The sequence below is a fragment of the Dermacentor albipictus genome, unplaced genomic scaffold, assembly GCF_038994185.2.
Source record: "Dermacentor albipictus isolate Rhodes 1998 colony unplaced genomic scaffold, USDA_Dalb.pri_finalv2 scaffold_12, whole genome shotgun sequence".
Lineage (NCBI taxonomy): Eukaryota > Metazoa > Arthropoda > Arachnida > Ixodida > Ixodidae > Dermacentor > Dermacentor albipictus.
In genome coordinates, this window is record NW_027225566.1 from 15,655,685 (window position 1) to 15,670,573 (window position 14,889).

The 14,889-nt window shown below is 44.2% G+C and overlaps 1 protein-coding gene across 1 annotated transcript in view; it reads right to left on the reverse strand.

The window, feature by feature from the left end:
* LOC139051566 (solute carrier family 22 member 13-like) overlaps positions 1-14,889 on the reverse strand; it is a 468,022-nt gene that overhangs the window by 341,377 nt on the left and 111,756 nt on the right. Inside the window, exons 4-5 of the mRNA XM_070528531.1 lie at positions 9,149-9,252; positions 6,625-6,779 (exon numbers count right to left, since the gene is read on the reverse strand). Coding sequence (XP_070384632.1) covers positions 6,625-6,779; positions 9,149-9,252 — 259 coding nt within the window. The remainder of the gene's footprint in view (positions 1-6,624; positions 6,780-9,148; positions 9,253-14,889) is intronic.

The window sequence follows — 14,889 nt, forward strand, 5'->3', positions numbered from 1 at the left end:
GTTCATGATCTGAGAATGCCTGCCAAACGCACCCCAGCCCATTCTTATTGTTCTGATAATTTCCGTCTCATGATCCGGATCCGCCGGCACTACCTGCCCTTATTAGATGTATTTTCTTACGACTTCCAGGGTCTCGCTGCCTATTGTAAATTGCTGTTCTCTTCCGAGACTGTTAATCATTACTTTAGTTTTGTGCAGATTAATTTTTAGACCCACTCTTCGGCTTTTCCTCTCCAGATCAGTGAGCATGCATTGCAATTGGTCCCCTGAGTTACTAAGCAAGGCAATATCATCAGCGAATTGCAAGTTACTAAGGTATTCTCCATTAACGTTTATCCCAAATTCTTCCCAATCCATGTCCCTGAATACCTCCTGTAAACACGCTGTGAATAGCATTGGAGATATCGTATCTCCCTGCCTGACGCCTTTCTTTATTGGGATTTTGTTGCTTTCTTTATGGAGGACTACGGTGGCTGTGGGGCCGCTATAAATATCTTTCAGTATATTTACATACGGCTCGTCTACACCCTGATTCCGTAATGCCTCCATGACTGCTGAGGTTTCGACAGAATCAAACGCTTTCTCGTAATCAATGAAAGCTATATATAAGGGTTGGTTATATTCCGCACATTTCTCTATCACCTGATTGATAGTGTGAAGATGATCTATTGTTGGGTAGCCTTTACGGAATCCTGCCTGGTCCTTTGCTTGACAGAAGTCTAAGGTGTTCCTGATTCTATTTGCGATTACCTTAGTGAATTGTTTGTAGGCAACTGACAGTAAGCTGATCGGTCTATAGTTTTTCAAGTCTTTGGCATCCCCTTTCTTATGGATTAGGATTATGTTAGCGTTCTTCCAAAATTCCGGTACGCTCGAGGTACCGGAAGTTTTATTTCAGCCACCATTATTGTGGCTTATCATCGCCTCCTGTTGCATGGGAACAAATACATTATAAAGCGAAGCCTTCGCGCCAATGTTACCTTAAAGGGACACCAAAGATAGGTAGAAATCAAGAACAGGTATTGGTGCCCATAATTCATTGTGCGGATGTGTTAACTGGAGACTGTGCAAAAGACTACTGTGGTACATAATTATAGACATACAAAAGAATTAAGGTACAGTTATTTGTCACACAACCATGCATGACCTCCATTTTTTATAGAAACACTTTTTCTGCATATGTGCCAAGCCATATGAAAGTTTTACGTAAATCAGTCATGCTCGATAACATAAAATCACAACCAGCAAATTCATAAGAACTTTATATGAGTGATGTGTAAATGTGGCACTTAATCCAACTCATTTATGTATTTACTGAAGGTAGGTTACAGCCGGTACATAACCTGCTGTTACGATATCAGTTGTGATTAGTAAAAGAAGTCTTCCTCACATCTTTAGTTCCTCTTTGTGTCCATTGCTATACACAGCGTGTTTGCAGGAGGTATTCAGAGACCTGGATTGGGAAGAATTGGGGATAAAAGTTAATGGAGAATACCTTAGTATCCTGCGATTCGCTGATGATATTGCCTTGCTTAGTAACTCAGGGGACCAATTGCAATGCATGCTCACTGACCTGGAGAGGCAAAGCAGAAGAGTGGGTCTAAAAATAATATGCAGAAAACTAAATTAATGCTTAACAGTCTCGGAAGAGAACAGCAATTTACAATAGGCAGTGAGGCACTGGAAGTCGTAAGGGAATACGTCTACTTAGGGCATGTAGTGACGGCGGATCCGGATCCTGAGACGGAAATAATCAGAAGAATAAGAATGGGCTGGGGAGCATTTGGCAGGCATTCTCAGATCATGAACAGCAGGTTGTCATTATCCCTCAAGAGAAAAATATATAATAGCTGTGTGTTACCAGCACTCACCTACGGGGCAGAAACCTGGAGGCTTACGAAAAGGGTTCTACTCAAATTGAGGACGACGCAACGAGCTATGGAAAGAAGAATGATAGGTGTAATGTTAAGGGATAAGAAAATAGCAGATTGGGTGAGGGAACAAACGCGAGTTAATGACATCTTAGTTGAAATCAAGAAAAAGAAATGGGCATGGGCAGGACATGTAATGAGGAGGGAAGATAACCGATGGTCATTAAGGGTTACGGACTGGATCCCAAGGGAAGGGAAGCGTAGCAGGGGGTGGCAGAAAGTTAGGTGGGCGGATGAGATTAAGAAGTTTGCAGGCACGGCATGGCCACAATTAGTACATGACCGGGGTTGTTGGAGAAGTATGGGAGAGGCCTTTGCCCTGCAGTGGGCGTAACCAGGCTGATGATATTGATGATGATGTGTCTTATGGCTCTTTGTGCACCATGTGTGTGTTACAGATGCGTGTGTGTAGCTGGGTATAGTTATCACCAGAACTGGTCCTTTCCTTGTCCTCACCCTTCATGGACTATCTTTGTCATAACAAAATACAGCTACCTGTGATACATATTTTGTCAGTGTCTTTGCTTTGTGGGAAGTTTTGCATTAGTGCTTATTACAATCTGTCAAATTGTCTGTGTCAGCTATTGTATTAAGTGTTGAAAAAAATATGTTTACTGACATAATAAAATGATTAGCATAAACATTGATAAGTTTTTCAACATACATAAAATATGCTTAGATATTGAATACTTCTTTTTGTAATATTGTCAGTATAAAGTTTTTATGCGCTATTGCACATTCTATGAAAGAATAAAATTCATGCACAACTCTTTAATCTGGATTTTTTCAGACGAGTTTTCAACTCAAGCTATGAAACATGCACGAGTTGTGTGGGGAAAGAGCCAGCAAGAGTACCATAAGGTAAGACAGATGTTTTTACTGTTGAATTGGATTATCTATTGCCAACTAGTTGCCTTTAGCCATCATCTTATTATGCGAAGGGTATGTAATCTGAGTTGTAATATTGTTTTTATTGCACCTCATTATATGGATTCGTTTTATACCAATGTAGCACTTTTTATATGTTGCATCTGCGTTATTTACTTGGGAGGTTAAATTGCAAGTTTTAAATAATGATACGTCTTTGAGAAAAGTGAAAACAATTTAAGCCATAACCTGCTTTTACGAGATCAGTTGTGATGAGTAAAAGAAGTCTTCCTCACATATTTAGCTCCTCTTTGTGTCTTATGGCTCTCTCTGTGCACCATGTAATCTGAGTTGTAATATTGTTTTTATTGCACCTCATTATATGGATTCATTTTATATCAATGCAGCACTTTTTATATGTTTTACATCTTTAGCTGCTCTTTGTGTCCTATGGCTCTTAGTGCACCATGTAATCTGAGTTGTAATATTGTTTTTATTGCACCTCATTATATCTATTCATTTTATATCAATGTAGCACTTTTTATATGTTGCGTCTATGTTATTTACTTTTTTTACATATTATAAGAGACTTGCGCTATGGTGAATTGAATTTTTGCATGAGTTACATACTATTTTGGGATGTCATGGTTATGAGTGGCATTGCAGGGTCATGCATATGCAGCAGCAAGGTGCATGTTGGATGTTTATTTGAGACTGTCTTGCTTGGTTGGCCATTGATTCCACTTTAATAGTGAAGAGAGCTATCTTGCGTTCATAGTGATTCTGTGCTGACTGATACATGTGCCACTTGCAGAAGACAATAACAAGGAGTGCTGAAATATTCAATTTTGTTGCTAATATACCATGTGACTTTTGGCAAGATTATTATGGATTCTTTATTATTCTATGTTGTCTTTTCACAATAGCAATACAGAGAAGTCATTTTTCACTGTCCATAAATCTTTTTGACTCATTTTAAAAGCACCACGACACTACCCGCCAAGAGTCGGATCACTTACATGGATTAGTTACCTTACTCTATTTGCAAGAGCCCTGCATCACGCACTAATGATAAGTAAACACACTGTTGGATTCATCAGACTCATCAAGAATATTCCCGAATCCATCAGCAGTGGTCATGTGACCCTTTATGTTTAGTTGCCTGACTCTTATCTTCTAGTTCACACTCTCTGAGCAGTAGTCTTGCAACCCTCTTGAGAGGGTCTAGCTGACTACTAAAACAGAGTGTACATGTCTATTGTGTGTGGAGTTAGTAACCATATGATATAGAGCATAGAAGCCTCGGGACTCTCTGCCAAAAGTGTCAATTGAAGTCGTTTTGCTGGATCGACAGGGACATAAAAGACTACAGGAAGTGCGCACATCCTCCCTCTTTCATGTCCCTGTCAATCTAGCACTATGACTCCAATTGATGCAACGAACCAACTAGCCCAAAAGTCTGCACTCCTGGCCAAAAGCGTATTGGCATGTCTCCCCCAAAGTGTGCGTATACGTGGCGAGTCCAGACTTTTCGAAAAGAGTAAGGGATACTCCTTTTTTCTTAGTGTGTAGTAGCCCTTACTGTTTGTGTTACTTACTTGTATATTTGGCTGTTTGGAGCAGAATGACAAGGAGTATACTTAAATGTCGTGAAAGAAACCAACTAAGCCTAACCGGGAGCATGACCAGGTGTTTAAGGGCAATTACAACAAAGTTTCACTGTGTCTAAATTTGTTATAAACGAGCCTTAGGTACCACTCAATCAATATTGACAAAGCCGAATTGTACAGTTTCTTTAACAGGCTAAGCAGCACCTAAGCAACTAAACAGCACCTAATCAGACGACGCGTATATCGGGTGGTTGTCGCTGTGACGCAAGTCCCAGCACGCCGCATTCGAGAATTTTTCGTACGACGCAAGCAGCTGCAGACACCGCCATATCTCGGACACCATGCCGATGAACCGCATGTTGTAAGTCATGTGTCACCTCCAGCAAGCAGTAATGACGGCGTTTATTTCGATTTCAGTAGCATAAACGGCTATTTTCGCAAAGCGTTCATGAAGCTTCCGCTCGCGTTTCAAGCGTCAAATGCTTAACAGAGGCGTCCCTATATAAGCACTAAAATAAACTACGCTTTCTGGTCTAGTTTGTTGGAGTTGTACTTCGCCTTTTAATGACGATACTAATGTCGCATTGCTACTGACACGTCGGTTCATTCCCGTAATAGAGCGTTAAGTTTGTTTTACAATACGGGGCACACAGTAACACAGCGCTTTCAAACAGCTAGCGGCATCATTGATTAGAAAGCATAGCGCACACTTTATGGGAACTGCTCCACCACTGTGAGATTCTGAAGTAACATTTATTCTGATCACAACATACCTTCCACATAATGGCGCTGCAAGCGTGAATATAGCGAATTGATTTATGCGATGGAGCATGGATGGAACGGGGGTTTATTCTCCAATACATACAAGAATCGCATACAACTCAAGGGTTACGACACTAGGGCCACTGTGGCAAGCTGCGAGTGAAAGCTCGCGGGAAGTTCTCTCAGCCACACAGGCTCTTCCCAGCGAGGTTCGTCAGAAAGAAGGGGGTCGCTATGCTCATAGGGGAGCGGGACCAGGTGGGTCTGCACGTCCGACCACCAAAAGCGCCGAAGGTGGAAGCGTTCGGCGAAGGTGCCCACCCAATTTGTAGGCTGGAGGAGTGAGGTGCCAAGGAGAGGGCGAGAGGAACAATCTCCGCGATCTTCACGTCGCCCCGGCGCGAACGACGGCGTGTTATGTACGCTTTCCGAAATAAAGCTGAAATTGCGTCTTCCCAGCAATCACTCAGCCCGAACGGGCCAAGTCACGCGTGAAGCGCCAGCAGAGAGGTCTCCAGAATTTCTAGAAATATTTCTACCTCTAAATGGTGTGCCTCCATCCTAACCAGTGAAAATAGATGTACACCTAAGCAGTTGCCGACGTTAGGCAACCTTGCACTAGCATTAAAACCACACGCGACGTACGTCACGCGCGCACGCACATGTGCGGAAATTAAGCATGCCTCCTCATTTGGCGAGGCGTTCCGCCAAGCGCAAGTGCATTGTTGAACTGGATGAATGTTTAACTGTACATTGCGTCACAAAATGCGTAGTATACGACTTAAATACAAGCTGCAGGCATGAGAGCTTCGGATTGTTCTTCGAATATTCGAGAAAACAAATGTGTTACTCGGTAACTGAAAGATGGCTACCGTTTGAGGTCTGTGTGAGAAGCCGGCACCGCTAGGCGGCGGTACCAGTACCACAGCATCCATCCTCATTCTTGAGGCCCTCCGCCTAGTACGAAAGGGTTATGGAACTTCTTTGATTTCTAAAAGTAAACTGCGTCAGAAAATTCGTAAACTAATACTTACACACAGCCTGCAGACATGATAGCATCCCATTGTAATTCGATCGTACTAGAAAACATAATTATGTTACGCAAAAACTTATACGCAAAGCCTTCCAACTGCCGTTTCTGTTTGTGTGAGCACTGTGTAGGCACACTCGAAAAATCCGGACGAACTAGAGGCTGGCAGATTCGCTGTAAAAGCTTTTGCACAAGCCATGTTTGGGCGCAAGCAACACTCAGAGCGTGGCGCATACGTAACACATCTGCTCATCACATATCAATGAAGGCTTACTCCAATTGACAGCGAATCCCACCATGCAATATTTTGTAGGAGTTCGCTATAGTGCTGCAGAAGTGCACGGAAGCGCCTGCGTTAACTTTCAGCAAATGAAAAACTTTCTTCTTTCTTTCTGTAAAAAACTGAGCTTTGTAGATTTCATACCTATGGTAAATGTGGTATTTTGGATGCCGCCGATGCCAATGGACGCAATCAGACGGCCAATGTTGTACAACCAGAAAGATGAAGCAAACGTTGTCAGCAGACCGGCAATTATGGGCAGGGGCATCATGAACACCAACGACTGTCTGCGGCCGTACCTGCAAGAGGTGTTCGGGGATGCAAATTTTACCGGTCAGTTTACCTTAAAACTTTTTGTGCGCAAACAAACAGGGACGAAGAATAGGGGCAAGACGAGGACGAGCGCTTGATCGTTCTGATCGTCTTGACCGTCTTGATCGCGCAGATCAGCGGGTATCATATGCGCTATAGGCGTGCTCTGTTGAATAGATCGCGCAGATCTGTCGGTATTTAAGTAGGTAGTTCTTCAAAAATAAAACCAGTTGTTAGAAAGCGCACGCAAGGTAAATATACCTGGTAGCGAAGCTTCCATAGCAGCCCATACGTTCAAAACATGGCGGTCCATCGCTGGTGCATGGGGCTTAGCGCCATCTGTATGTGGTGGGAACACTTCCGGCGGAAAAAAAATAACCTGACGCCATGTCCGTTAAAAGCAGAGGTGACGTCATTTTGTTTTCGAAGGCGCGAAATTTGTTTTGTTGTTCTTCCTTTGGAGCTATATATTCAAATGCCCCGCCATTCGACTTCATGGGCGTTTAAAGCTTTCAGCGTGGAAAGCGATGCATGAAAAGGCCAGCCGTACGGTTGTCGAAATCGCATCCCTGCGCAGAACATACTTTCTTTGGAGGCCGACGAAAGCTTTAGGTGTAGAGTGCAAATCCTATGGTCGGATGCCAAGTCCGCCGGCCAGCGCAGTCACACGAAAACAACTACACAATTATCTGGCGGTCGTAACTCACTACTTTTGACTGAACAGATTAAGAAGCAATGAAGCTACCCGCGTCAGCAAATTCAGACAAACTTCGACAAGCAAGAAAGCACAAATTGTGAGGGGGGCGTATTTCAACAGGTGATACGAGTGCGCCTTTCTGCCCATTTCAAGACGTGCATTGCACTGCGAGTGATAGTGGCGTCAACGCCCCCTGTAGCGATGGGCGCTGAAAAGAAATGCATTTAATAATAATAATAAAATTAAATTTGTATGTTCTTAACTCGTCACGAATATATAAAATTGACTAGGAATTTTATGTTCGTTGAATGAATCTAACTGTGTCTCGTTTGAATTAAAAAACGCGTTTTTCTTTCCCCATGATTGTTCCCTCCAAACATAGTCGCGCTTCGATCACTGCTCCCATAACACCCCATGCTGATGTCGGTGACAATATGTACTGAACCGCTTTTCGCCCGAAGCTTCGCGACCTATTTGAATCGACCTTGGCGCTCGTCCATATGTGGCCCTGTTCTACGTCCCTGTTTGTTTGCGCACAAAAAGTTTTAAGATGAATCTGTTCCAACTAGGCCGACTCGCAGTTATGGCCAGTTTACGCTTGAACTCAAAAGCTTCATGACCGCGTCAAGAGACTTATTCAGCACTTGCACCAATCAGCTTTCATATAGAAAGTGATCGAGAAAGTGAACGGCGCTCACTTGGCACAGGTATGCACCATCAATTGAGGGCACAACCACTTTTGAATGTCGTTACTTCTATGAATCCTTACCCCAAACCATGAAAGGGCAATCGTCATGTGTGTTCTGGCTGCTCTGGTCATCCAATTCAATGTAATTATTTTACTGCTTCATTTCGATTGGAGCGAAATGCAAAACGCCTGTGTACCGTAGATTCAGGCCATGTTAATGAACTCCAGGTGGGCAAAATTAATCCAGAGCCTCCCACTACGGCATTCCTCTTAATCAGATCGCTATATTGGCACGTAAAACCCCAAAATTTATATTTAACACTACTTTTACATTAAACTACGAGTCTATCGCTTCACTATGATAATAATCGCCGTGTGGTTGCTGAATAATTTCTTTTGTTGCTGCAGTTATCGTTTATGCGCTCCAATTTATTCTCGAGGGCCTCAAAGTGAGGACAGAAACCATCATTGTCCTCATGCCTTCGCAAGACTACGTAAAGTAACCCACACAAAGGTAGCAGAAACTTTACTAAGGACTTTATATGGTGTTGGGCTGCTGAGCACGAGGTCGCTGGATGGAATCTCGGTAACGGCGGCTGCATTTAGATGTGGGCGATATGCGAAAACACCCGTGTACTTAGATTTAGGTGCAGTTAAAACAACCCCAGGTGGTCGAAATTTCTGGAGTCCTCCCCTTCGGGGTGCCTCATAATCAGAAAGTGATTTTGGCACGTAAAAGCCCACATCTTTAATTTTTACTAAGGACTTTGAAAGTGGAACCGCTTCACAAATTATTGTACATTCACGTAAAAAAATGATCTTAATGAAACAAGTACAAGAAAACAAACAGTAAAAAAGGTGGGGTGTGAGGACCGCATCGCCTTACTAGATTGCCAATTTTCCACGTACCTACCGAAAACTGATATAACTAAAATTGTCCACCACCAAATAGAGATAAGAGGCAAACTTACCAGTCAGATAGATGGGAGAAGACAGTATTTCCAATCATGATTCCCGTCATATAAACGCTTTGAGAGGCTGCCCTTAGCCAGACGCGGTCACATACCAGATGAAACTGTTCGATAGAAAAAAAGGAGCGTGGTTTGTATCAGTTTTCCACTGTCAACTGTATTGCAGGATATAACTTCAAGGGTACACTTTTAATTGGACAAAAACAAAAAGACGAGGCTGTAAGAAATTATAGCAAAGAAAATGCTACGGTATAAAGTGATGGCGGCGCTTAGTTAAACATTTATCAAAAACACATCATATTATTGCAAAGAAAAGGATAGAAAGGGGTTGCGTTTTCTCTTTTTTTGGGCGCGGCCTTCTCGGGGGAAATATTTAAATAGTAAATATTATAAAATGATATAACTATTGACTTCATTAAGGGTTCGACAAAAGTTCGCCTGGTCAGGCATAGAAATGAAGGAATTACGGTCACTGATCAAGTCTTATGAAAAATCAGACGTTTCGGAACCGCGTACGGGTTCCTTGTTCACTGAGTTGGACAAGAAATCGTCGTCACTTATATAGCCAGCGCGTGACGTAATGAACGTGCGTAAACGGCAGGCATAGTCCCTGGTGTCGGGTTCGTTGTAGCTGGCGTCGATTGAATGATTAGAGATTCTAGCAGCCGTCGGGATGACACGTTCTTTTTTTTTGGCAACAACAGTGGCATTGTCCCAGTCAATCTTGTGATTATGTTCATGCGCATGCTCGGCAATGGCGTTCGTCGTGTGGCTATTATTTCTTACATCACGCTTATGTTCCTTGAGGCGTCTGGAGAACTTCCCTGTTTCACCAATATTTACTCGGTGGCAATCAGCGCATGGTATCTTATACACAACTCCGGGGAATGATTCAACAGGTAACCTGTCTTTCACATTCATGATATGGTTCCCGAGCTTGCTGGTCGGGATGTGGGCAATGGGCAAATTGTATTTCGAAAATACGCACGACAATGCGCAAATCGAAATACGATTTGCGCATTGCCCACATTACGATCAGCAAGCTCCGGAACCAGCTCATGAATGTGAAAGACAGGTTACCTGTTGAATCATTCCCAGGAGTTGTGTATAAGATATCATGCACTGATTGCCACAGAGTATACGTTGGTGAAACAGGGAAGTTCTCCAGACGCCTCAGGGAACATAAACGTGATGTAGGAAATAATAGCCACACGACGAACGCCATTGCCGAGCGTGCGCATGAACATAATCACAAGCTTGACTGGCACAATGCCACTGTTGTTGCCAAAGAAAAGAACATGTCATCCCGACGGCTGCTGGAATCTCTAATCATTCAATCGACGCCCGCTACAATGAACCGGACACCAGGGACTATGCCTGCCGTTTAGGCACGTTCATTACGTCATGTGCTGGATATATAAGTGACGAGGATTTCTTGTCCAACTCAGTGAGCCAGGAACCCGTACGCGGTTCCGAAACGTCAAATTATTAATCAGACTTGGTCACTGACTGTAATTCCTTCAACTTTTGACTTCCTAATGCTCTAGCGTTTAGAACACACATTGAGTCCTTGCGGCTACGCAAACGTACACCTGCTGAATACGAGCAGAATGCGAGTATGCCTGAGCGTTTTTATCAAGGCGCAGTGAAGAAGAAGTCGCAGTTGCGCTCAGTATTAAAGAGGCGACCTGTTGCTGCGCCTCTTGAGTAGTACTCTACGACCCCTGTTTTTAACGTTGTGACGCTGGTAGAGCTGCTGGGCCCATCTCCAACATCTACAGCTGGCAACAGATGGATCATTGTTGCCACCGATTACCTGGCACGTTACACGAAGGCGAAATCTGCACAGCGGGGTAGCTTCGACAGCAGTCGAAGCAGCTCATTTCTTCAGCGAAAACGTCGTTCTTAGGCATGGCGCCCCAAAGCAGTGCCCGCAGAAAGTGTAACTGCCTGCACTGCCGAACTCCTTGACTTCGTTCTCAGACTCAGTGGTCCAATCCAGCGGCAAACAACCACGCATCATCCCTAGACCCACGGACTAACCGAACGATTTAATAGGACCCTCGCAGTCATGCTACCCATGTAGGTCGACGTGGAACACAGGAACTGGAATCAGGTTTTGCCTTTCGTAACCTTCGCCTATAATACCACTCGATAAAAACTACTCGAATGACACCGTTCAGCTTAGTCCATGGTGGTGATGCCATGATGGCGTTGGCAGCCATGCTGTTGCAAGAGTTTGACGACCTATCTACCAACGTTGAAGAATTTGCTCAACGCACTGAAGAAGCCAGCGAGCATACCCGCGTGCGTGTCTGCCTCCAGCAACACCAAGATGCAAAACATTATGATCTGCAACAAAGGTCATTTTTCGACACTTCCGGCGACAAAGTATCGGTCTCGATGCCCATACGCCGTCGTTGACTTCTGGAAACACTGCAAAGACAGTACTTTCGGCCGCAGAGAGCGTGATCCGCCGCCTGAGCGACGTGAATTACGAGATTCTTGCCGATGGTGACAATAGCTCCAGTCACCGCAAGCACTTAGCCAAAGTTGACGATAAGGTGCAGATGAACCTGTGCCTGTCGAACTAACTTTCGTTTTCAAGGGAAGCTTGAAAAGAAAAGTTGTAATTTCTGCTTTAATTTTTTACTGTGTTACTGTGGCTACTGCTGCCGGCTTTACAGTGACGCAGCGTCTACTCATGCAAGCGGCGACCGTCGCCTCACTCGTGTCAGTGTGGGTGTTGGTGTTGCCGTACGCAAAAACCCAAGCACGCGGAAGTAAAAATTGCTTTTAGGGCTGCGGATACGAACCAGCGACCTCCGAGTTGCAACACCACCACGCTAACCAAGTCAGCCACTGTCGGTTTGTCATACGCAACCTTGAAAGTGCGGTTTTATTTGCACGGAAAAGTTGATGCAGCGCAAGGTGCGCGCCAATCACACGTTCCCCCTCGATCCTGTTGAGAGAAATGGTGTAATCACGTGTTCGGTCGCCTTCGCACCCACGTTTTCTGCTAGTTCAGGCCCGGCAGTCAAGTGGCGAGGTCATGGTTTGTTCGTTCAGCCGAAGAGCAAGCTGCGGTGAAAAAACGGCAGCAGGAGCGGGCCGCACGTCGTTATTTCGGCCGAAAAACAGGTGGGTTTGGTGAACGCTGCTGAGAACTCACTCCAAAAGGGGTTCATCGTCGCCGTGCCAACCTCTTCGTGAGGGAGCGCAAAGCCGAGGCATTATGACAGGAAAGAGCCACGGTTCCCGAGCTTCACAGTAGTGGGAGGGCGGTCAATTTCTTGTTTTTTGTTTGGCTTTCTGTTGCCGTAGGTTACTGTGTGTCGTTGTACAGCACCCCCATATGCTTAATATGCACAACGGGACGATGCTTCCTTCGGAGGCACGCAAATTCAGCGCCTGTACACCGGTGAAGAAGAGGACAATGCGAGTATGCATGAGCGTTTTTATCAAGGCACAGTAAAGAAGCAGTCATGATTGTGCTCAGTATTACAATGGTGACCTCCGGCTGTGCCCCCTGAATAGTGTTCTACGACCCTTGTTTTTGAAGTTTCGACGATATGAAAGCCATATAGCGAGCCGGATAATACTCAGCAAATTTCTCAGTTGCGTGACAGAAGACATGGACATTATCCAATGTAGAGTATGCCTTCATGAAGCTAACCTCTTCCCTTGGTTGATTGAAGTCAGGTGTTGCCCTGATTTGATTGGAAATTATCTTGGCAAACATTTGATGCAATACTCAAGGCAAGCTAATGGGTAAACATTTCTTTAATTCTTTAACGTCTACATGATCATCAGCAGCAGCAGCCTGGTTACGACCACAGCAGGACAAAGGCCTCTCCCGTACTTCTCCAACCATCCCGGTCATGTACTAATTGTGGCCATGTTGTCCCTGCAAGCTTCTTAATCTGATCCGCCCACCTAACTTCCTGCCACCACTGCTACGCTCCCCTTCCCTTGTAATCCATTCCGTAACCCTTAATGAGCATCGGTTATCTTCTCTCCTCATTACATGTCCTGCCCATGCCCATTTCTTTTTCTTCATTTGAACTAAGATGCCATTAACTCGCGTTTGTTCCCTCACCCAATCTGCTCTTTTCTTATCCCTTAACGTTACACCAATCATTCTTCTTTCCATAGCTCGTTGCGTCGTCCTCAATTTGAGTAGAACCCTTTTCGTAAGCCTCCAGGTTTCTGCCCCGTAGGTGAGTACTGGTAAGACACAGCTATTATATACTTTTCTTTTGGGGGATAATGGCAACCTGCTGTTCATGATCTGAGAATGCCTGCCAAACGCACTCCAGCCCATTCTTATTCTTCTGATTATTTCCATCTCATGATTCACATCCACGTTCACTACCTGCCCTAAGTAGATGTATTCCCTTGCCACATCCAGTGAGTCGCTACCTATCGTAAACTGGAGTTCTCTTACGAGACTGTTAAACATTGCTTAATTTTGTGCAGATTAATTTTTAGACCCAAACTTCTGCTTTGCCTCTCCAGGTCAGAGAGCATGCATTGCAGTTGGTCCCCTCAGTTACTAAGCAAGGCAATATCATCAGCGAGTCGCGAGTTACTGAGGTATTCTCCATTAACACTTATCTCCAATCCCTCCCAATCCAGATCTCTGAATATCTCCTGTAAACGCGCTATAAATATCATTGGAGAAATGGTATCTGCCTGTCTGACGCCTTTCTTTATTGGGATTTTGTTGCTTTGTTCATGGAGGATGACGTTGGCTGTGGAACCGCTATAGATATATTTTAGTATTTTTACATAAGGCTCGTCTACACCCTGATTCCGCAATGTCTCCATGACTGATGAAGTTTTGACTGAATCAAACGCTTTCTCGTAATCAACGAATGCTATATATAAGGGTTGGTTACATTCCGCAGATTTCTCCATCGCCTGATTGACAGTGTGAATATGGTCTATTGTTGAATAGCTTTTACGGAATCCTGCCTGGTCTTTTGTTTGACAGAATTCTAACGGGTTCCTGATTATATTTGCGATTACCTTAGTTAATACATTGTAGGCAATGCACAGTAAGCTAATCGGCCTATAAATTTTGAAGTCATTGGCGTCCCCTTTCTGATGGATTAGGGTTATGCTAGAGTTCTTCCAAGATTCCGGTACACTCGAGGTCATGAGGCAGAGCGTATACAGGGTGGCTAGTTTTTCTAGAACATTCTGCCCACCATACTTTAACAAATCTGCTGTTATCAGATCCTCCCCAGCTGCCTTCCCCCTTTACATTGCCCCAAAGGCGTTCTTTACTTCCCCCGGCATTACTTGTTGGATTTCAAATTCCTCTGCGCTATTCTCTTTTCCATTATCGTCGTGGTGGTCACTGGTACTGTATAAAGCTCTGTAGAACTCTTCAGACACTTGAACTATCTCATCCATGTTAGTAATGATATTGCCGGCTTTGTTTCTTAATGCATACATCTGATTCTTGCCTATTCCTAGTTTCTTCGTCACTGCTTTTAGGCTTCCTCCGTTCCTGAGAGCATGTTCAATTCTATCCATATTATACTTCCTTATGTCAGCTGTCTTGCGCTTGTTCATTAACTTGGAAAGTTCTTCCAGTTCTATTCTAGCTGTAGGGTTAGAGGCGTTCATACATTGGCGTTTCTTGATCAGATCTTTCGTCTCGTGCGATAGCTTACTGGTATACTGTCTAACGGAGTTGCGACCGTCTTCTATTGCAGACTCCTTAATGATGC